General features: G+C 37.6%; 1 protein-coding gene and 1 non-coding gene across 4 annotated transcripts in view; both read left to right on the plus strand.

Moving 5' to 3' along the window:
- Positions 1-24,154, plus strand: part of EIF2AK3 (eukaryotic translation initiation factor 2 alpha kinase 3) — a 71,379-nt gene that overhangs the window by 44,957 nt on the left and 2,268 nt on the right. For all 3 annotated transcript variants that reach the window (XM_078348935.1, XM_002757522.6, XM_035272013.3), the window contains 5 exons: positions 3,641-3,763; positions 7,625-7,774; positions 9,592-10,369; positions 13,960-14,127; positions 20,657-20,758. In XM_078348935.1, coding sequence (XP_078205061.1) covers positions 3,641-3,763; positions 7,625-7,774; positions 9,592-10,369; positions 13,960-14,127; positions 20,657-20,758 — 1,321 coding nt within the window. The remainder of the gene's footprint in view (positions 1-3,640; positions 3,764-7,624; positions 7,775-9,591; positions 10,370-13,959; positions 14,128-20,656; positions 20,759-24,154) is intronic.
- LOC118147520 (U6 spliceosomal RNA) lies at positions 16,203-16,309 on the plus strand. The gene has a single exon (XR_004733974.1). It is a non-coding gene; the product is annotated as a U6 spliceosomal RNA (small nuclear RNA).

Genomic DNA, 24,154 nt, shown 5'->3' on the forward strand with positions numbered 1-24,154 from the left:
ACTAGGATTAGCATTTATAGTACCAAATAATAATTATTGTGTTTATAAGAGTATAATATAAATCTCCATGTGTTTCTGAATCTTCATTTATTTCCATTATTGTTCTATCCATAATAGGAAGTAGAAATACGGGGAAAAAACACTAACAGAACAGTTAGTTTTAAAAGCAAAAGGGGGAGTGGATTAGCTAAAAGTAGGCAGTTTAAATAAAAGTAAAATAAAAGTAGAGAAGCTGTTAGCAATCTCTCAAGTATAAAATATCACCTTTGATGCATTGTGATACTCGACATTGTATTATGGTTTATTTTTCATATTACATGGATTATACCTACTCTTCTCTTTGTCTTGACAGCATCCTTCTTAACACTTTAGTGATACAGGGACAAGGAAAATACATGGAATTATACTGCTTAATATCTAGGGTAATGATTTTATGGGAGAAAAGATTGAAAATCATAGGTAAATATGTATATTAGGCTCTCCAAGGAAACTGAAATGACAAGATGTACATATATAGTTTATACATATGCATATATCTATATATATCTACTTCTGTATAGTATATGTGGTGCCGAAGCGAGCACTATATCTACTTCTATATAGACATAAATGCACAAGCATATTCACAACAAATTAAGGAAATACTTGTGACAATTAGTTATTTTTGTCACCTGTCATGTGAGCACAGCTGGTATTTATAAGTACTTTCTTGCCCTATCCATCCCATATTCCCTTTGCCATCAGAGAACACCTCTGCTGGTTGTAGTTCTTTATCTGGTGAGGTGACCCAAATCCACAGTCCTTAAGGGTCTGGGAGATTGGTAGTTCTATCTGGATTTGATTGTTGTAGTTTTCCATGGACCTTAATCACAAGGCATGATTATACAAAGAGATCCCTAAGGGATCTCATGTATTTCAGACCTACTCTTTCTTACACCTCCATTGTGAAGCAGCAATCCTTGGTAGTCACGATTAGTCACCTAGGCAGCACAGTATCTCTCTTCTTTGTTAATTCAAAGGTATGAGGAGTTCAAAGTTGCTGGGCCGCAGGCTTAACTTCCAATTCAGTGGCATCATTGTTGTATCTCCTGGTGGAAGTGTTCCCCCCTCTTAGACTAAGAGCTCTAGGCCAGCCAACCATAAGTTCACAGGAGCAGGAAGCAAAAATTTTGCTACTGGATCACCAGGGGTAATGGTGAGTGATGCCATTCCCATTTTCATCCCTTTATTCCTGGACCTGTAAATACTGGCTGTGGGAGAAACCATGCTACATATTAGACACTGATTCAGAGCATATACAGCTTTCTGGAGAACCTTGCTCCAGCCCTGCAAGGTACCTACCTGGCAGTGTAATGGAGTCTTCAAAAGGCCATTCTACCTTTCTATCAAACCAGATGCTTCAGGATGGTGAGGAACAGGTAAAATGAGTCAATTCCATAAACAAAATTTACTAGGTGATTAACAAATGGTAAAGGCTACTTTAATACCCTTGCAAATAAAAATACTAATATGTCAGTGACTGTCAATACCAGCAGGCAGTGAGAGAAAGGGCAACAATAAAGAATCCAACAACTCCCATGAGGTAGTCTACTACTGAAGTCACTCGTTGTTCATTAAACATTTATTCTGAACAGCTGTGTGCAGGTCAATATTTCAGGCTTTGGGAGAAATAAAAAGACTGCTCCTGTCCTAGAGAAGCTTGAAGTCTGTGGGAAAGATGCTACTGGGTCAAACATATAAGAAAAAAGTCATGAACCAAATCACTAAATCTGTTTGTGATAATCTAGGAAGGCATCACAAATGAAGCCATATTTGAATTGAATTTTAACTTGTGAGTAAGAGTTTGGCAAGTAGATGAGGTTCTGGGAGTAAAATATATGTGGTGTCATGAATAAAGATGTGTTTGTCAGACTGTTGTCAAGAAAATTAGAATATACTCAAAATTGAATTAGACTTAAATGAGGTTTTTCTTTAAGTTTATTCAGTATGAAGAATGCAGCTATTGGGTCTTTTTTTAAAAAAAAATACAGGAGTTCTATAATAATACCTAATGTTTTTTAGTGGCACCGATGTCCTAGGCACTGGTAAGAGCATGAACTCTTCATTTAGTCATGAGTTCAAATCCCAGCTCTGTCATTTATCAGCTGACAACTTAAGCAAAGATGATACTTATATTTCTAGGGTCTGTAATCACATATAAGATGTTACTCTTTTTGGAAGATAATCTGTTTTTATATAGGTATTTTCCTTAATATGGCATTCCAGAAGTAGGACATGAACTTTGTGGGCTTTTGCGTTTGGGGAGACCGATTTTTACTGAGGTATCTTGACTGGCTATTTTTAGAAATACAGATTATTATTCTTCATTCTCTTTTTTTTTTTTTTTTTTAAGATGGGGTTTCACCATGTTGGTCAGGCAGGTCTTGAACTCCCGACCTCAGGTGATCCGCCCGCCTTGGTCTCCAAAGAGCTTGGATTACAGGCGTGAGCACCGTGCCCGGCCTTCTTCTTCATTCTCTATGAAGATAATTGGCCCATGGAAGGTTGAAATCTATTCCTTCTTCTTAACTTCATGTTTTAACCAGCTGAGGCAACTACTAAATTAATGAGTATGTAAGTCATTTCTTAATTAATGCATTTATTCAGCAGACGTTTATTAGACTTTCAGTTTCCCAGGTAGTGCCCAATCTCTGGAAATACAAAGAGAAACAAGAATGATTTTCTCCATTCGTGGCCCCCATAATGCAGTGGTGGTGGAACAAGGGAGCTGCTTACAAATAATTGCAAAAAATTAAGTTTAAATGCTTCAGAGTATTATGTGCAGAGTGTTATGGGAATGTCGAGATGGTCTAAGAAAGCCTTACGGAGATGGTAAGATCAGCAGAATGAAAAAAGAATAGGGTTCTTTAAAAGCAAAGAGGAAGGCCATCCCAGTGAAACAGAAAGCAGAAGCAAAACCTTGAAATTATGAGGTTTTTTTGCATGGTGCAAATTGACTGGATTGTACAGTGCAGGTACGTGAAGTCAGCACTAAAGGGAGAAACAGGCTGCTGAGTGGAGGCCCCTGTAAGTGACAGATTGCAAGTTGGCTTCTGTCTGACTTGGTACCTCCAGTGGTAAGTAAACTGACTCATGAGGAAACCCAGCCCGTATCAGTTTTGGTTCCTAGGAAAGTTTATGGCTAAAATAATACCTGGGTATAATGGGATTGATTTTTCCCATAAAATTTATAGTTAATTAGCTAAGATAAAAATAAATTTTCTGTAATTGTATACAAAATGTGACAGAATGTAAAAGATTTGAGAATTAGGAATATGATCTTTTGGTAGATGATAGAAAGTATTGGACAGCACAATCAGTAGTGCAATAGCTATAAGAACAAGTGATTAACAAGAGATTCCCAATTAAACACATATTTTTCATTTTAAATTTTTTTCTAGGAAATTTATAACTGTGTTTGCTTTATTTCTACGAACAGAGTAATTAAAAATGCTGTCAATCAAATTCAAAATATACTATTTATTAAGATGAGTTTTATGAGTTTATACATTTTTATGTGTCATAAGATTGAACTGATTTTCACCTTACCACAAAATTTAAAACTGTTGCAAATTTTTATAAATTTTACCTTTCTTTAAAGATATCTAACTGATTTTGAACCAATTCAATGTCTGGGACGTGGCGGCTTTGGAGTTGTTTTTGAAGCTAAAAACAAAGTAGATGACTGCAATTATGCTATCAAGAGGATCCGTCTCCCCAATAGGTAATGGTGTACCTTTGGTAAACTTGAAATCAGCACAATGTGATCTAATCTTATAGGTAAAATATCCTTCTTACCCTTTGTAAGCACCACAGAAAACAGTTTCAGACCTTTAAAATTTTAGTTTCTAAGTGCTGCCAAGTAACCAGCTGTCTAAAAGTTGTTAGGTTGCTATCTACTTTTAAATGTCCTTGTTTTTGATTCTTAACTCAGAACTTTCCTATAGACTTCAATAAATTGCAGCATTTTAAAATAATTCTATATTTTTGTGTAATTAAGGAAAAGTACTAGAACAAAAACATTTGAAAAGTATTGTTTCTACCCAGTAACAATTAAATTAGCCGGGCACACCAGCACGCCCGGCTAATTTAGAGTATTTTGATTTTGTTTTCTTTCTTTTTTTTGAGACGGAGTTTCAATCTGTTGCCCAGGCTGGAGTGCAGTGGCACAATCTCAGCTCACTGCAACCTCTACCTCCTGGGTTCAAGAGATTCTCCTGCCTCAGCCTCCCAAGTCACTGGGACTACAGGCATCTGCCACCTTGCCCAGCTAATTTTTGTATTTTTTTAGTAGAGACAGGGTTTTACCATGTTAGGATGATCTCGAACTCCTGACCTCATGATCTGCCTGCCCCAGCCTCCCAAAGTGCTGGGATTACAGGTGTGAGCCACCACACCTGGCCTTGATTTTGTTTTCTGGTCATAAATTTACCTAACTGGTAGCCAGTCACCAGTACTGTACAGTTTTGTCTGTTGCTTTGTCATATCCTCTATATTTTTCATGTTGTTAACAATTTTTAAAAATATATTAAAAGTATTTTATAGCTTGGTAATAGTCCATTTAATACACATGCCATATTTAACCATTTTGTATTGATAAACAATTTGGTTTCTAATTTGTTACAATTTTAGAAATAACTTTACCATAAAAAAAAACTTTGCTGTATCATCTTTTTATATATATATTGATGATATCTGTTTCCTTAGGATAGATTCCTAGAAGTGTGATTTCTGACTCAGAGCATTGTGATGCTTAAGATGATAATAGGTTTCTAGCAACACCTTTTATTCTATCTATGTAGAAGGCTCTTGTTGCTTCTTTTTTTTTTTTTTTTTTTTTGAGACAGGATCTCGCTCTGTCACCCTGGTTCAAGTGGTTCTCGTGCTTCAGCCTCCCAAGTAGCTGAGATTACAGGCACATACCACCACACCCGGCTAATTTTGTATTTTTAGTAGACACAGGGTTTCACCATGTTGGCCAGGCTGATCTTGGACTCCTGATCTCAGGTGATTCACCTGCCTTGGCCTCCCAAAGTGCTGGGATTACAGGGGTGTACCACCACACCTGGCTAATTTTGTATTTTTACTAGAGATGGAGTTTCACCATGTTGGCCAGGCTGGTCTCGAACTCCTGACCTCAGGTGATTCATCTGCCTCAGCCTCCCAAAGTGCTGGGATTACAGGCATGAGCCACCATACCTGGCTAATTTTTGTATTTTTAGTAGAGATGGGGTTTCACCATGTTGGCCAGGGTGGTCTCAAACTCCTGACCTCAAATGATCCACTCGTCTCTGCCTCCCAAAGTGCTGGAATTGCAGGCATGAGCCACCATGCCTGGCCTCTTGTTGATTCTTGATTAAACGCATGCTAATTGTTGTGCTACCATCTTATCTGGTAGTCACAGTTTTTTCAAATTCCTGTCTGGGAGGGACAGGAATTGGATGGTTTGCGTACTCAGGAACTAATTTTTTTCTTTTGGTAAATAACTTTTGAGTAGTTTAAGTATTCATATGTGCCAGGTACTACATAGGCTATAAAAACTAAGCAAGGTTTCTCCCCTCAAGAAGCTTGTACCTTTTTGGTGCTTTTGTATGTGTACTCAAGTAAATACATTGCAAGGAAGATTTTGACCTTTGCTTCATCTCAATTAAGTATTAACAACTTCTCATGAAGAAGAGTGGATGTGGCCAAAAGGCAGTAAGGAAGTCAAACTTTGTGGAAATGGAGGCATTTGCTCTGGGTGTGCAAGAGTAGCCTTTACCTCAGGAGACAGGTATGGGAGGGATGGCCAAGTGCATAAAATGGCCTGAGCTAAGGCTCTTGCAAGCAGCTGGAGGTGGTATGGAGAATGGTGAGAGTTCTGGAATAGGTGGAGCAAAGGGTAAGAATGGGGGAGGATGGAAGAGAGGAAGAAAAAGATAGGTTGGTCAGGCACAGTGGCTCATGCTTGTAATCTCAGCACTTTAGGAGCCCTAGGTGGGTGGATCACTTGAGGCCAGGAGTTCGAGACCAGCCTGGCCAACATGACAAAAATTTCATTTCTATTAAAAGGCAGGTGGAGGTTAATGAGCAGAGATCGAATCAGTATACTCCAACCTGGGTGACACAGTGAGACTCCATCTCCGGGGGAAAAAAATAGCTTGTAGCACCTTAAATGCCAAGCAAATAAGTTGGTATCTTATTTTGTAGACATTTGAATAGAAAAAGCAATGTGATCAAAGTGGAGGTGACTCTGGTAGCAGCGTGTAGATGGCTGATGCAAGGAAAGGACAAAAGAGAGGAATGTTCATGAGATCTTTTGGCAACAGTTTAGTCCTAAAATAAGAATTGAGTGTAAGGAATTGAAAAGGAGGAGCTGATAGGATTTGGTAACTGACTGTGAGTACCTAGAAGTTGTTAATTTAGAAACGTACTAGGATTCTTAGAATGAGAGAGCAGGGGACATTAATAACATAACAAAGCACAGAGGAAAAAAATCAGAGTAGCTGGTGTTCTCATGGGGAGGGAAATAGATGCAATTTGCATTTATTTGTGTTGCTTAGGGGATGATGGGATCCCTAGAAATGTGAGATTAGGTCCGTCAGAAAAGTTTTGAAAGCAGAAGATAAAATCCAGATGTCTTTCTAGTTAAAATTTCATTGCCTATGATATTGTATAGTTGAGGCTTATACAAACAACATGCTAGTACAAGCTTGTGAGGTTGTAATGTGTATGCTTTTGGAGTGGTCCTTCTCCGTGTTCCTGAGTGAAGATGCTAGTGTCTCTTCTGAATATCTCACTCATACCTATTTGTCCTCCCATTGACAACAAATGTTAAGCAATAATCTTTAAGAGTCTGTAATGATTCATTTTTAGTCAGCCAAGAAAATTTTATTTGCATGTGCAGTAGATGCACTTGTAGCATTTATTTCCAGAAGGAAAAAAAAAAACTGAAATACTCGAATACTGAAAGACTCGAAATATTTTTTGTGTGGCCTTTTAGAAGTATACTTTAGACTGGCTGGGCACAGTGGTCCACGTCTGTAACCTCAGCATTTTGGGAGTCAGAGGTGGGTGGGTCACCTCAGGTCAGAGGATCGAGACCAGCCTGACCAACATGGTGAAACCCTGTCTCTATTAAATAAAAAAAATTTTTAAAAAGGTAGGGCATATTGGTGCATGCCTGCATTCCCAGCTACTTGGGAGGCTGAGACAGGAGAATCACTTGATCCCTGGAGGCAGAGGTAAGTGCGCCAAGATTGCGTTATTGCACTCCAGCCTAGGCGACAGAGGAAAACTCCGTCTCAAAAAATAAAAAGAAGTATACCCTAGGCTAACTCATATGTTTCTAATTTCAGTTTCAAGAAGGGATCCTATTTTATTACTTTTCTGTTTTCACTATTGAATATGAATACTTCACATATAAACAGGCCTCAGTGTTGTCTTACTTTCTCTTTTTTTTTTCTGGCTAATTTTATTTTTTTAATTTTCCTTTTCTATTGATATGGAATGCATCTATATTTTAGGGGTATGTGTCATATAATTTGTAAAGATTAAATCAGTGTAATTGGAATATCCATCACCTTATATATTTTTTCTCTTTCAGGGAATTGGCTCGGGAAAAGGTAATGCGAGAAGTTAAAGCCTTAGCCAAACTTGAGCACCCAGGCATTGTTAGATATTTCAATGCCTGGCTTGAAGCACCACCAGAGAAGTGGCAAGAAAAGATGGATGAAATTTGGCTGAAAGATGAAAGGTAACTAACTTTGTTCCACGTAGACTTAAGCTAGTTTTTTGCTTGTGTGATCACAATATCAGTTTTATAACTTTAGGGATTTTTTTTTTTTTAAGGAATGGCAGAGTTCTGTTCTGTTTCATGTTTTAAAAAGTTCTCTAGCCACTTGTGAAATTTTGATTTAGATTTTGCGAACATACAGGGGTGGCTCACACCTATAATCCCAGCACTTTGGGAGGCCAAGGTGGGAAGATTTCTTGAGCCCAGGAGTTCAAGACCAACATAAGCAACATAGTGAGAACCTGTCTCTTAGAAAAAAATAAGAGAATTTACATTTTAAAAAATTATTAGTTAAGGCTGGGCATGGTGGCTTACACCTGTAATCCCAGCACTTTGGGAGGCCAAAGTGGATAGATCATGAGGCCAGGAGATCAAGACCATCCTAACTAACATGGTGAAGCCCCAACTCTACTAAAAATACAAAAAAATTAGCCAGACATGGTGGCATGTGCCTGTAGTCTCAGCTACTCAGGAGGCTGAGGCAGGAGAATCGCTTGAACCCAGGAGGTGGAGGTTGCAGAGAGCCAAGATTGCGCCACTGAATTCCAGCCTGGGTGACAGAGCAAGAGAGACTGTCTCTAAACAAAACAAAACAAAACAAAAATTATTAGTTGATAGGGCTCTGTACATTGTGATTAACTGAGGGATTTATAGTGACTTTTCTCAGTATAAGGTATTTTCTTCTGTCTCCATGTTTAAAAACTGTTAGTTATTTGGTTATTCTCTTAGCAGTTAATAATTTACAACTCCTTTTAAAGTAGTTTTGAACTATTTGCAGTTAAAAATACATAAACTTAGCCCAAAGATATTGCCCATATTAACTATGATGTGCTATAGGAAGGAAGGTTATTTAAAAACTATTAAAGGAAGGCTCGGTGCAGTGGCTCACAGCTGAGCACTTTGGGAGGCCAAGGTGGGCAGATAACCTGAGGTCAGGAGTTCAAGACCAGCCTGGCCAACGTGATGAAACCCCCATCTCTACTGAAAATATAAAAATTAGCTGGGTGTAGTGGCAGGTGCCTGTAATCTCAGCTGCTCAGGAGGCTGAGGCAAGAGAATCACTTGAACCCGGGAGGCAGAGGTTGTAGTAAGCCAAGATCATACCATTGCACTCCAGCCTGAGCAACAAGAGTGAAACTCCGCCTCAAAGAAAAAAAAAATCCAAACTTGATCACAACTTCCTTTTGATCATCTATGCACAAAAAAAAAAAAAGAAAGAAAGAAAGAAAGACTATTAAAGGGGAATAAGGAGGAAGCATATATAGGTAGACTGCCACCAAACAACTGGAGTAAAACTCCTACCTACAGGTACCTAAGCAACATTAGATCCACCTAAGGTACCTTATTAAAATGGTGCTTATTATAGGCTCAACCAATAACTAAGCCATGGAAGGTCCAAATGAAATGGCTGCTTATCTTAAGGCCTTGTGAGGTGCTGCCCTAATTTGGATTAGGGCTTCAGAATCACAGTCATTGAGGAATCCTGTCCTTGCTTTACATAAAAGGCTTTGGCTGCTGTGACAGCCCCAGACAGTCCCAGGTAACTGTTTCATGTATAAAATTAAGCTTTAAAATTAGGTTTTTTTAGAAGGAACAAATGGAATGTGATGATCTCTATCGCACATTGTATGTTTTTATTTAGTTTGTATGTTGTTTTGTTGTTTGTCATTTGGTAAGTGGCTTTATTATAGTTGAAGCTCTTTAAACAGAGGGTGCAGTTCAGGTACTTTAATCAATATATATTCACTCTTATCCCTTTGTATTTCTCCCACTTTTAGTACAGACTGGCCACTCAGCTCCCCTAGTCCAATGGATGCACCATCAGTTAAAATATGCAGAATGGATCCTTTCTCTACAAAAGAACATATTGAAATCATAGCTCCTTCACCACAAAGAAGCAGGTCTTTTTCAGTAGGGATTTCCTGTGGCCAGACAAGTTCATCTGAGAATGAGTTCTCACCACTGGAATTCTCAGGAATGGACCATGGAGACATCAGTGTGTCAGTGGATGCAGCATACAACCTCCAGGACAGTTGCCTTACAGACTGTGATGTGGAAGATGGTACTATGGATGGCAATGATGAGGGACACTCCTTTGAACTTTGTCCTTCTGAAGCTTCTCCTTATGTAAGGTCAAGGGAGAGAACCTCCTCTTCAATAGTATTTGAAGACTCTGGCTGTGATAATGCTTCCAGTAAAGAAGAGCCCAAAACTAATCGGTTGCATATTGGCAACCATTCTAATAAACTCACTGCTTTCAAGCCCACCAGTAGCAGATCTTCTTCTGAAGCTACGTTATCTATTTCTCCTCCAAGACCAACCACTTTAAGTTTAGATCTCAGTAAAAACACCACAGAAAAACTCCAGCCCAGTTCACCAAAGGTGTATCTTTACATTCAGATGCAGCTGTGCAGAAAAGAAAACCTCAAAGACTGGATGAATAGACGATGTACCATAGAGGATAGAGAGAGGGGCATGTGTCTGCACATCTTCCTGCAGATTGCAGAGGCGGTGGAGTTTCTTCACAGTAAAGGATTGATGCATAGGGACCTCAAGGTCTGTATTTGTGGAGCATCGCCCTTGGGTTTCAATCTGACGTTTTGTGATTCAGAGCAGTACTTACAGTACTCTGAAGGACCCTTAAGAGTGGGGGAGAGTAAAAGCATCTAAGAGCAGAGGTCTGAGAAAGTAGCCTTGAAGAGTCCTGCTCCAAAAGTAAGAAGTCTTATGTCTGAAAACTTTAGGCAAACCATGCATTCATTCATTCTCTTTGGCAATGTGTTTGCTTCTATTTTACTGTAAAACGTATTCCCAGTATTCCAGGTGAGAAAAAAAAAAAAAAATTTAGCTAAAATCTGCCATGAGCAGATATAGCTTGTTTTTTTTTTTTTTTTTCTATGGTTTTGAGTAACCCTGACACCAATACCTCCAGGGCTCTGAAGCAGAATGGTGAAAGGGATCCAAATGGAAGGAGAGACCTGGGGTCCTTCATTAGCCAGCTTGAATTGGGCAAATCTTCACACTGTTGCTCCTATTCTGAACTGTTTAGACTTTGGGGGAAGAGGTGAGAAGCTTAATGGGGAAAGGTAGCAAATAGTTAACCAGATAATTATTTATAGCTCTAAAACCTTGGATTCTAGCGAATATTATAGTAATATGCAAAATTACTTAAGATTCTTACTAAAACATGACATTTCCTTAGTAGTATTTCTAAAAATAAGTACATGGAAATTGTATTTAAGTAGTTTCTGCTACATTCCATATACTCTTAGCTGTCATCAGTCAATGCATAGTGAATGTATAAATACTTTTCTGATGAAAGTAGCTTAAAGTCTTGATAGATGTGGATCCATTTTAAATCTTTTCAGTTTTATGTAACCACAGACTTGTTTCAGGCACAAAAGTAACTATTTGGACACAAGTTTTCTTCTAAAATCAGCGATAGGTTTTCAAATTCTTGAGTATATTTTAAGTGCTTTAGGATAACAAGAATAGGAATTAGAAATAATTCTTATTTTTTCAATATAATTATTAGTTATATATAATTATTATGCTTCAGTGATTTTGACGTAGGCCCAAACTGATTGCCAAGAATTGTTCTCCACTGAATGAAAAGTTCAGAGATGAATTATTTCATTGGATTAGAGAAGACAGTTTACAGGAGACCACATGCCCCTAATTTGAGAGAAACTAGCATTTAGGTTTGAATATGGTAAATGCTTATCACTAGGTGGAAAACAACTAGCTGATATACACATTCTTCTTGTACTTAACACTTGCTGTACACACAAATGTCAACTTGAAAGACAATGAATTATGTTTTCACTGATAATTAATATTCTTCTGCCAATTTTATAATGTAAATGAGATATTGGTAAATATCCACTTAATGCTCCAATGTTGTCTAAACATTTTTCTACATTTGTCTATGCACCAGAAAAATTTAATAAAAAAGTTAATATTCCTGTTAGTTTTTCTAGAAATCAGAAAGGTTTTATTCCTTTCTAAATAAGAGACAATTCCTTTTAAAGATTTCTGGGGTGCCCCCAACCAAAAAAAAAAAAAAAAAAAAAAAAAGCAAAGATTTTTATTCCTTGTTGAAAAAGCTATACATTTTGTTCTGTTCTGACCTAAATCTTTGAGCTCAGTGTTAAACCTTCTTTCCTTGTTATATTTTGGTCACATTTTTTGTCATCAGGACTTGGGTTCCAACCTCTTCAGACTGGCTTCTAGTCTTCTATTTTCTTCACTCTGAGCTTTTCTCAGTTCCTCTGATATACAGTGTTCTGACAGAAACCTGGTCCTTCATTATTCTCATCACACCTGGATTATTTATTCTATGGTTTTCATAGGGTATGGACCATATCTGCTTTTTTCACCTGTTATAGTACAATGCCTAAATGTTCTAGATTAGGTGGTCATACCATTTATTTTGAATTTTATTTTGTTTGCACTCAAAAGCATTTATACTGACTTAACCAAAAAAGGAAATCTGTTGGACCATGTGACTAAACTGTTGAGGATTCAGGTAAAGCTTTAGCTGAGATGAATTGATTTAGCCAGAACATGGTTTCTCTCCTCCCTATTTCTTGTTTCTATTTAAGTCTTTTGGAGGTGGTGAGTTAGAGGGTAGAGAGAAAAGTATTTTTTTCTCCCACTATTTATCAGAAGTTTTATTCTACTTAAACCAAGGACACCTACTCATCCCTCAACAACCCCAGTCTCTGGCCAGGCAATGGGATTCTGTGGATTGGCATAAACAACTGTAGAGCATGGATGCCTTTCACACTATCCATGGGGTTTTGCTGCACAGTCAGTATGAAGGAAGTTCCCAAAATAAAGTCAAGATACTTCTGGTGGAAGCACAGAGAGATAGATACTAGAGAGCCAAAAAGCTTGTCTATTATAGGGTTCAGTAAATAACAACTGCTATCAGAAAATAGGAGTGGGGAAGAAAGATGACATTTAATGCAGGATAGTCTATTATTGCCTCTGGTGCAAAGTTATTTATTGGAGAGCTCTAGATTATTACCATAGATCTTATACACAATAACTTCATGCTTCCAACTCAAAATCATATAATGGTATTTTAGAGTTTGGGAATGAAATGTTATTTTCTGGCAGTATTTGAAACATGATGAAATTCAATTTCATGAGCTAAATGGCTTTCTTTTTCCTCATTTCAAGGGCTATGAATGGTCATATTACCTGCCGGGCAGAGTAGACTCTGAGGCAAAGATGATGTATTTCTAGGGCACTTTGGGTTTGAGGAACCCATGAGACATCTGGTTAGATGTATTCAATAAACAGTTTCATATGAGTTTAGAACTCAGGGCAGAGATCTGGGAGTAGATGTAGTCTTAAGAGCATATAGATTTTACAAGAGGTAGCATAGAGTAGTAGTTAAGAGCTCTTATCCCTTCTGATAATCTGTGTCCTCCTCCCAGACACAAACCAAAAGATCAGTCTGTTTCTTTTATTCACCAAATAGTAATTAGCTACCATAGAGCAAGAACTACTGAAAGCTGAAAGCTGGGCACATGGCAGTGGATAACAAGGTCCTTTTCTCATAGAGCCAGACTGCTCAAGTTTGATTCCCTGCTCCACACTTGCTAGCTGGGTAACCTTAGGCAATTTGTTTAACTTCTGGGCCTCACTTTCTACGTCTGTAAAATGGAGTTAGTACTCATCTATATAATGGGATTGTAGTACATGAGTTAGTAGTAGTAAACTGCTTTGAACAGTGCCTAGCATGTTGCAAGTTCTGTTTATGAACTTGTTGTTATTAGTTATCGTTATAATTATTAAGGCTTTAAGTCCTAAGTGTAGAGATGCTTGCCTGGGAAGAATATATAGAATAATAAGATTGAGGATTAAGTACCCTGATCCCTAGGGAATGCGCATCTCAAAGGGTTTAAGTAGATGTTCAATAAATACTAGTTCTCTTTGCTACCCTTCGCTTTTCTTTGCCACTAGTACTTGTCTGGCACTGAAAAATTGTCACTATTTTCATATTAGCCCATGTTAAAGAGAAATATGCTTGAAAATACCTAGTTTATTGCATTTTTTTCTTTGTAATAATTTAAATAATTCTCTTTCTCCTCCATGCACATCCACTGTACTTTTGTCTGTTGTATTCTTTCCAGCCATCCAACATATTCTTTACAATGGATGATGTGGTCAAGGTTGGAGACTTTGGATTAGTGACTGCAATGGACCAGGATGAGGAAGAGCAGACAGTTCTGACCCCAATGCCAGCTTATGCCAGACACACAGGACAAGTAGGGACCAAACTGTATATGAGCCCAGAGCAGGTGAGTGTTTTATACTTTCACTTATTAGCATGGCAGCAGATGTACCTGATCAATCTCTTCCAATGTTTTCATTAAAAAATACAGTAATCTAAAACTCAGTAAGTCTGAAAATTATGAAAACTAGCAGTAGTGTTCCAGTAGTGGAATAGTAACACAGCTAAACTATAGTTTCTACAACCTGAATTGAGGATGGATTAAGAAAAATCCTACACATAAAATGCACTCATCCCCTGAACCAGCACCTGACAGCAACTATGAATTTGGAGAGAGACTTTGAATACCACCCTCCAAAATTTAATTCTGGTTTGCCTTGTGTATATTATGTCAGAACTGTTTTCAGAGCCAGCTAGACCCAGAGGCACTATACTGGGCTGCCGTCTGTGGTCATTCATAGGCAGCCTCCAGCATGTACCATGGTAGGAAATAGAGGCACACAGGCTGGCCTGTGTTGCCTTGTGGGCTACTTGGCCTTCACAGGAAAAGCACTATAATCAGAGCAGGGACTGGAAGAGCGGTGGGAGCAGGGCATCCTGAAAGCTTCAGGTGAGCATGCTCAGCCACCACCAGGCAAATGATCTTCACAAGCTTCCTTATGCTTAGAGCAGCAGGTCTCAGACATTTGCACTCAATACCTATTTATACTTGTGGAAATAATTGAGAACCCAAAAGGTTTTCTTAACAAAATTTTATCTATCAATGTTTATTATATTAGAAGTTAAAGGAGAAATTTAAAAGCTTTATTAAATCAATTAAAATAACAGAATTAAACCCATTACATCTTATTTTATGAAAAGTATTTTCTAAACCAAAAAAAAAAAAAAATTACAGGCACCAATTCCCCTGCAAAAAAAAAAAATTAGAGTGACATTTGTTTACATTTTTGCCAATCTCTCTAGTAGCGGACTTATAAAAGTGTTACATTCTCCTATCTGCTTTTGTGTTCAATTCATTGCAATGTTATTTTGGCTGAAGTACATGGAGAAAATCTGACCTCACACAGATATGTAGTTGGAAAAAGAACAATATTACATTTCAAGTAATTTTAGATATTTTTCTTTGATAATATATCGAAACTTAGTGATAGTTTCTTAAAAGTCATTTACACTGTGAAATCTAAAACCATTCATGAATATTTTGTACTCTGGTACTTTTAACATCCTTTGGTCCATTTTGTACTTTGAATGGATCTTTTTACCCATGCTTGATTTTATATTGTGCATTAGTCATTTGGAAACTATTGGTTCCCTAAGTTTGGCAACTATTCCAAAAGTTGTCACAGTTCATATAATATAAAAAGTCACTTTGAATAATATGACCACAAATCTCACCAGAAAAGGCTTTACATTTTAGGAGGCTATCAAATTCCCACTAGTAGATTTAAATCTTCCAAAATTTTAATTTTCAATTAAAAGCTCAACTTTTATCACTAACAACAAATACTGTTAGTTTTCCTTGAAGTGCCATTCTCACATTGTTTATCTTTTTTTCTCTTTAAAAAATATTTATTAATTTATTTTTTTGAGATTGGGTCCTGCTGTGTTACCCAGGCTGGTTTAAACTCCTGGCCACAAGCAATCCTCGAACCTCAGCCTCCCAAAAGTGCTGGGATGACAGGCGTAAGCCATGATACCCTGTCTCATTGTTCATCTTTAAGAAACTGTCTGTCTGCCAGGTGCGGTGAATGTTTTTACGAATATTTTCCCATTTTGTCAGATCATTAAAAAAGTGTGTATTTAAAGGTTGAGATTTAATAGATTAATAATTTTTACTGCTAAGGACATTTTAAGTTAAATGTTTTTTGCTTTTGCCCATGAGCATGTGGCAGTGGAGAATGTAATTGCCACGTAAGAATCAAACCACCATGGCACCATAAGTAATTTGACATAAGGGTCAACCACCATAATTAATAGGTTATGTTACCTGTTTAATAGCTGATATTACCTGTGTAACAGACCTGCACATCCTGCACATGTACCGCAGAATTTAAAAAACATTAAAATAATTATTAAAAAATAATAACTATCAGGTCAATAATGAAGTAAAAATACTCATACAAAGTATTAAGAAAATGATGAGTGCTCACTTCGGCAGCACATATACTGAAATTGGAATGATATAGAGGAGATTAGCATGGCCCCTGTGCAAGGATGACATGCAAATTCGTGAAGCGTTCCATATGAAAAAGAAATAAAATGATGAAAGGAACTGGGCACCATGGTTTGAGCCTACAGTCTCAGCTACTCAGGATCATGAGTTGAGAGGATCACTTGAGCCCAGAAGTTCCAGGCCAGCCTGGGTAAAATAGTGAAACCCAATCTTTAGAAGAAAATGTAAAAAACTGTTTTAAAAAAATGCAAGAAATGAAAAATAGTGACATTTATAGGAAGTTTTCAGAGTTCCAGTTGGAGATAAATTTATTTTACAGGACTTCATTACATAAGCACATTGCTGTATAAGTGATTGGAATTCTGCTCAGTAGAAGGCAGGGAGGAACCAAGAAGATGGAAAACAAACATAAAAATTGATACTGGTAAAAAAAAAAAAATTGATACTGGTGAAACAGTAAAATAGCATCACCATGGTTGTTTCTAATAGTTTAAAATAAAGATAATCCTCTCTAGCTAGATACCTACTTAAGAGGGAGAAATCACAAATAAATTTAGAAATTAGAAAGGATACAGAAGAGATTTTTGTTTATTAGAGAATTTCATATATAGTCAATTGGTTGCAACCAAAAGTATCCAAACTGGCTTACATAGAAAAATTAATAAATCTATTGGCCCTGGTAATTGAATCATCCTGCTCAAATGATATGGCCAAGGCCTGGTGAAAGGAAAAATTAAAACTGTATGAAATATCAAAATACTATAAATACATGTTTCTATCTATAGGGAAAAAAGACTAGAAGAGCCATAAAATATCAACAGGCATTGCTCTTGAGTAGGGGGACTTTGAATGAATTTTAATCTATTTTGGATTTTCCTATATATTCTAATTTTTCTACACAGTCATATATCAGAATTGATATTAAAAACGTTTTTGCTTAGGCCTGGTGGCTCATGCCTGTAATTCCAGTACTTTGGGACAGGTGGATTGCTTGAGCTTCAGAGTTTGATACCAGCCTGGGCAACATGGTGAAACTGTCTCTACAAAAAATGCAAAAACTAGCTGGGCGTGGTGGTGCATGCCTGTGGTCCCAGCTACTTGAGAGAGTGAAGTAGAAAGGATCATTTGAGCCTGAGAGGGGGAGGTTGCAGTGAGCCAAGATCATGCCACCATACTCCAGCCTGGGTGACAGAGTGAGATCCCTTTAAAAAAAAGTATTTTTGGCCGTGTGAGGTGGCTCATGCCTGTAATACCAGCACTTTGGGAGGCCAAAGCAGCCAGATCACCTGAGGTCAGTCAGGAGTTAGACACCAGCCTGGCCACCATGGTGAAACCCTGTCTCTAGTGAAAATATAAAAATTAGCTGGGCATGGTGGCAGGTGCCTGTAATCACAGCTACTCGGGAGGCTGAGGCAGGAGAATTGCTTGAATCTGGGAGGCAGAAGTTGCAGTGAGCCAAGATTATGCCATTGCACTCCAGCCTGGGCGACAAGAGTGAAATTCCATCTTAAAAAAAAAAAAAAAGTTTTTAATTGTGTTTTTAAAAACTTATTATTTAAGAAGCTGGAAATAATACTTTTACATTTTAAATATTGTGAAAACAAATAAAAGGAATTCTATCTGGATGCTTATTATGAAGGCTCACAACTTGGGAAGCCCCTCCCACCTAGCTCTATTTAAAATGGATGCCTCTCCCTTTACTCCCTGCCAGGGTCCATGCCGTTACACTGGTTTCTTTTTACAGCATTTTTAACTCTGAGATTATTTTTCTCTTCCCCTGTAAACTATCAGAATGGGACTTAGCTTGTCTCTCTAACACCTGAAACAATGCCTAGAATATGGCATAGTTTCATAAATATTTGGTAGATGAGTGAAAGTGAATGCCAGTGAAAAAAGATAAACATCAGGTAGTACTAGCCACCCCATACACACTTCTGTGCTGACTGTAGTGTGGCTTGTGGCTACTGTGTGTGTGTGTCTTAGAACCGGGTTGCCATTTGAGAAAGGACGAGGTTGATGACAACTGATGCTATATTTGGTATTGTTAAAAAAACTAGAAAGTTAGGATAGCTGTAGAAATATTGCAATGTATAATAGTTAAAATTTGGTAGTTAAAATGGACAGTCTTAATTCTCTTCTTAATCCTCTTTAAGAGTAGAAACTGTCACTTTATAAAGTGCTCCTTAAAAGTTGCTCAGAATAGTTTAGCTGTATGAATTGTACAATCTTACACAAGCCTTAGAAGCTATAGTATAACATTGTTTTAAAATTATTATCAGAACTCTCTTAATTTTCTCATCCTTGGAACAAATGGGCAGGACCCATGGTTACTTTGTTCTTGGTTGTAATTATAAAGAAACACAGGCTAAGTTCTAGATTTGCACAGCGATTAAATAATCAGTTCAAACTCAGAAAGGATATAAACCTTCTAATTCCTTATTTTTTAGATGTTTTTTAAACATAAATTTTCATGTGTTCATGAGGCTATATTTATTTTTAAAATATATTTAATAATATTAGAAATGCCGGGCACGGTGGCTCGCCTATAATCCCAGCACTTTGGGAGGCCGAGGTGGGTGGATCACGAGGTCAAGAGATTGAAACCATCCTGGTCAACGAGGTGAAACCCCATCTCTACTAAAAATACAAAAATTAGCTGGGCATGGTGGTGTGCGCCTGTAGTCCCAGCTACTCGGGAGGCTGAGGCAGGAGAATTGCTTGAACCCAGAAGGCGGAGGTTGCCATGAGCCGAGATCGTGCCATGGCACTCCAGTCTGGGTAACAATAGCGAAACTCCGTCTCAAAAAAAAAATAATAATAATAGTAATATTAGAAATAACAAATTTAGTAATGCATCAATCTGTCCTCTCTGTAGGGAATATGGAAAGTATAGAGACATATAACAAAAAAGTAAAAATCACTTACCAAAAAATTTCTCTAAAATATTAACAGCAGTTATTTCCTTCTGCGTGTGTGTATATATTTATACCTTACTTTAGAAAATAAAATTGGAATTCTACTTTGTAAAATTTTAGATACAATATTAAAATATAAGCATTTCCCATATTATTAAATATTCTTAGAAAATATTTGCAGCTGCATGGTATTCAACATTCATTTGGGACATTTTAATTACTTGTAAATTTTGCTATCAGGAATATCACTTGGGTAGCTATCCCCATACCCAAATCTTTGCACACATTTTTATCTGCCCTAGAGTGGGTAAAATTAGATGCTTAATAGCAGGAGTAAACATTTATTACCAAGTCGCTTCTCATAAATTTGTGTTTATTTATATTCTCCAAATAGTGTGTGAGGGTGTCCTTTTCAGTTCTCCTATAAGTATTGTTTTTGCACATTTTTTTTAACACTTCCCAAACCCCAGGGATGAGAGGCGAGTCAGGCTTCAGGTTGCTACAGTCACTTGGAAGGGAAGAGGATGATGCAGCTGATGTGATCACTGAAACTTTCCATCTTCTCTTCTGTAAGCATAGAGGCAGGCAGGCTGTGCAGAAGGCCAGGAAGACAGATGCCAAGTACAGTTTAGAGGGGAGGTTGTGAAGGGATCATAAATGCTGACAACTGCCCTGTGACCACCTCTACTCCCCAGTTAAGAAGTATTGGTATGGAGCATTTCCAAAGTGCTCTTCTTTGGCTATTTCCCAAATGTCAAATTATATCCCTAAAGAAATTTTCACAAATAAAGGAGTATTTCTGAGTCACCAAAAGGTCAATTTTAATTTAAATAATGCTTTCTTTACTCAAGTAGTTCTGTTCTAATTTATTTGTTCATTTTAACAAATCAGTGTTTATTGAGGGCCTTCTCTGTACTTAGCCCAGTGCTGGATGGTAGCAACACAAAAGAAGCATTTCTTTCCCTCCAGGACTTGATAATCTAGTTGTGAAGAATAAGAAATATACACATGAAAAATACAACCAAGAATGCAAAGTATCCATAATTAAGAGCCATAATGAAGGCTAACTACAGTTGATTAGTGGTTGGGAGTAATGAAGATTTTCTCATAAAAATGGGTGAGCACTAAGATGTTTAGAAATGAGAGATTTGCTTTAGATAGCCTTCCCTTTGAAAAACCTCACCTCAGGGGTAGTCAAGCAGATTTTGCTGGCTCCCACAAACTTTTTAGCATGGCAAGTCTCCAGGTTTCTGAGAGGCCTATTTTACTGATGCATATCTCAGAGCTATACCTGGGCTTTCCTTCTGTAATGCTGAGTAGTTTAATTACTCTTGGTGTAGTAGTGAAGAAAAGAGACTTGGGAGATTAACTCTTTGCTAACATTTTTACACATATACTTGCATTGAAACCAAGAAGTGACTAAGTAAACTTTGGGATTCAATAATGCTGTAAAATCAACTGTACTGTGTCTATGTTAATTTTTAAATTTTCTTTACATGGGATTTCAGATTCATGGAAACAGCTATTCTCATAAAGTGGACATCTTTTCTTTAGGCCTGATTCTATTTGAATTGCTGTACCCATTCAGCACTCAGATGGAGAGAGTCAGGGTAAGTACCCTCCCTGCTCAAAAAAAAGGTTGGAACAAAATGATCTAACATTTACAAAAGAATTTTTTAAAGACTTAATTGTTCTTAATATCAGGAGGCTGGTTAACTAAAAGTGAAAGAGGTGATGTGAGTAACACAGGGAGATGTTCTAGACTATTTGCTTCCGTTTAAAGCTCAGTCTTCAAAAACTTGTTTGGTTGGATTGTTTGTTCTTAGTTTTTGCTTAAATTCATCATAATTTAACAATATTTTACACTCAGTAAATTTGTAATAAGTAAAAATTCTAGGGAAACCACAAGGTTAATGGGGGCTACAGTATTGTATAATTATATATATAATATACAATATTTATACACTCATATATTTAAAAGCTGGCAGATTATGTACAATTAGGGGTTTTTTTCTCTCAAAATAAACCATGATCACAGCCTTTATAGCAAATAGTACTGAAAGTCTTTTTCTCCCCCCGCCCCCCCGCCCCAAAACAAGGTCTTGCTCTGTTGCTCAGGCTAGAGTGCAGTGGTACAGTCACAGCTCACTGCAGCCTCAACTTCCTGGACTCAAGTGATCCTCCCATCTCAGTCTCCCGAGTAGCTTGGACCACAGGCACATGCCACCATACCTGGCTAATTTTATTTTATTCTTTTTGTCAAGATGGGCTCTGCCTATATTGCTCAGGCTGGTCTCAAACCCCTAGACTCAAGCAATCCTCCTGCCTTGGCCTCCCAATGTGCTGGGATTATAGGCATGACTAAAAGTTGTTTTAAAGTAGCCCTCTGGGACAGGCATGGTGGCTCACACCTCTAATCCCAACATTTTGGGAGGCTTAAGCAGAAGATCACTTGAGGCCAGGAGTTCAAGACAGGTCTGGGCAACATAGTAAGACCCCATCTCTACAAAAAATAAAAAAATCAGCAGGTCATGATAGCACATGTTTTGGGAGGCTAAGGCAAGAAGATGACTTGAGCCCAGGAGTTCGAGGTGGTTACAGTAAGCTATGATTGTGCCACTGCCCTCCAGCCTGGGCGACACAGCAAGACTGTCTGAAAATAAAGTTGGCCTCTGTCACATTCTTCCCTATCCTTCATAAGTAGCTACCCTCACCTCTTCTAGTTGTTGTCCCTGGTACTTTCCTCCTTATTTTCAAAGTTTAGACTCTTGTCACCATTTCTCATTTTATCAGTTTTAGGTCTTACTTACTAATCTCCAGCCATGGTAGAAGAGGATATAGTTCTCACATAGAGCAAAATGACTCATTTCTTCTAACTGAAAGGACTGCCAAATGTTCTGTACAATAAATGAAAAGAAAAAAGCAATCAGAATAACTAAATTTCAGAACACCAGAAATAAAGGCCCTAAAAGCTTCCAGAAAGGAAAATAAAACAGGTCTAACCTAAGTAAAGGATTAAGAATCAGATGGCATCGAAATTTATATAGTTATAAATGCCTCAGAGAACATTATCATGCAAGTGAAAAGACAGGGTAGGCGCAGTAGCATGTGGCTGTAGTCCCAGCTATGCGGGAAGCTTGAGGAAAGAGGAATCTCGAGCCCAGGAGTTTACCGCTACGGTAAGCTATGACTATACCTTCTAATAGCCTGGGCAATACAACGAGACCCTATCTCTAAACAAATTAATTAAATAGAAAGTGAAAAGGCAGCTCACAGAATGGGAGAAAATATTTGTAAATCCTATATCCAAAAAAGTATCTAGAATTCAGAATATGTAAAGAACTGTTACAACTCAACAACAACAAAAAAAACTCAGTTTAAAAAGGGACAAGCAATAGGCCTTTCTCTAAAGAAGATAAACAGATGGCCAATAAGCATGTGAAAAGATGCTCAACATGGTTAGGCACTAGGGAAATGCAAATCAAAACCATAGTGAGATACCACTTCAGCACAATCTGGGATATCCATAATCAAAAAGGAAAATAGCAAGTGTTGGCTAGGATGTGGAGAAATTGGAACCCTCATACTTTGCTGGTGGAAAGTAAAATGGTGCAACTGCCTTGGAAAACAGTCTGGCAGTTCCTGAAAAAGTTAAAGATAGAATTATCATAAGATCCAGTAATTCCAGTAATACTTAAGGGAAATGAAAACACAGACACAAACTTGTACACAACTGTCCATATGAGCTTTATTCCTAATATCCAAAAGTTGAAACCACCCAAATGCTCATCACCTGATGAATGGAAAAACAAACTGTGGTATTTTACACAATGGAAAGCAGTCAACCAATACAAGGAAGGAAATACTAATATGTGCCACAACATAGATGAATCTTGAAAACATGCTGAGTAAAAAAAGCCAGACAGAAAAGTACGCTTTTGTATGATTCAGTTTTTATGAAATACTCAGAATAGGCAACTCCATAGAGACAAAGATTTCCAATATTTTCCTTGTGCTTTAATATGGCACTCTCTCTCTTTCCCTCTTTCTCTCCCTCCATCCCTCCTTCCCTCCCTTCTTTCTCTCTCCCTCCTCCTCCCTCTCTCCCTCCCAAACACATATATACACATATATGTAAATTTATAAATACCAACACACATATACAGTCATCTTGCTATCCACAGGAGTGAATACCAAGGACTCCCCGTGGGTACCAAATCTGCAAATGCTCAAGTCTCTTATATACAATGGTGTAATAGTTGCATAGAATGTACATACCTTCCTGTATATTTTAAATCATCTGTAGATAACTTACAATACCTAACATAATAGAAATTCTATGTAAATAAGTATTATACTCTATTGTTGAGGGAATAATAACAAGGAAAAAAATCTGAATTTGTTCAGTACAGATGCAACCATCTATTTTTAAATTTTTTTTTTTTTTGAGATGAAGTCTCACTCAGTCATCCAGGCTGGAGTGCAGTGGAACAATCTTGGCTCACTGCAACCTCCACGTCCCAGGTTCAGGCAATTCTCCTGCCTCAGCCTCCTGAGTAGCTGGGATTAAAGGCGTGTGCCACCATGCCCAGCTAATTTTTGTATTTTTGGTAGAGACAAGGTTTCACCATGTTGGTCAGGCTGGTCTCGAACTCCTGAACTCCTGACCACCCACTTCAGCCTCCCAAAGTGCTGGTATTACAGGCATCAGCCACCACGCCCAGCCTATTTTTAAATTTTTAAAATATTTTCATTCTGTGGTTGGTTGAATCCTTGAATGTGGAATCTGTGGATATGGAAGACCAACTGTATATACATGTATATTTCTCCTGTATTTTGAGGATATTTGATGGAGTACACATCTGTGCTCAGGAAACACTTATATATAGTTATTAAATCAGAAAAAACAATTGATAAGTTTTCTGTCTGATAAATATACAACCACTTAGTCATTTTGTTAGAGTATCAAAACATATTTCTATGTTTAAACAGATCTGTATGTCAAA

The sequence above is a fragment of the Callithrix jacchus genome, chromosome 14 (genome assembly GCF_049354715.1).
Source record: "Callithrix jacchus isolate 240 chromosome 14, calJac240_pri, whole genome shotgun sequence".
NCBI classification, from domain to species: Eukaryota; Metazoa; Chordata; class Mammalia; order Primates; family Cebidae; genus Callithrix; species Callithrix jacchus.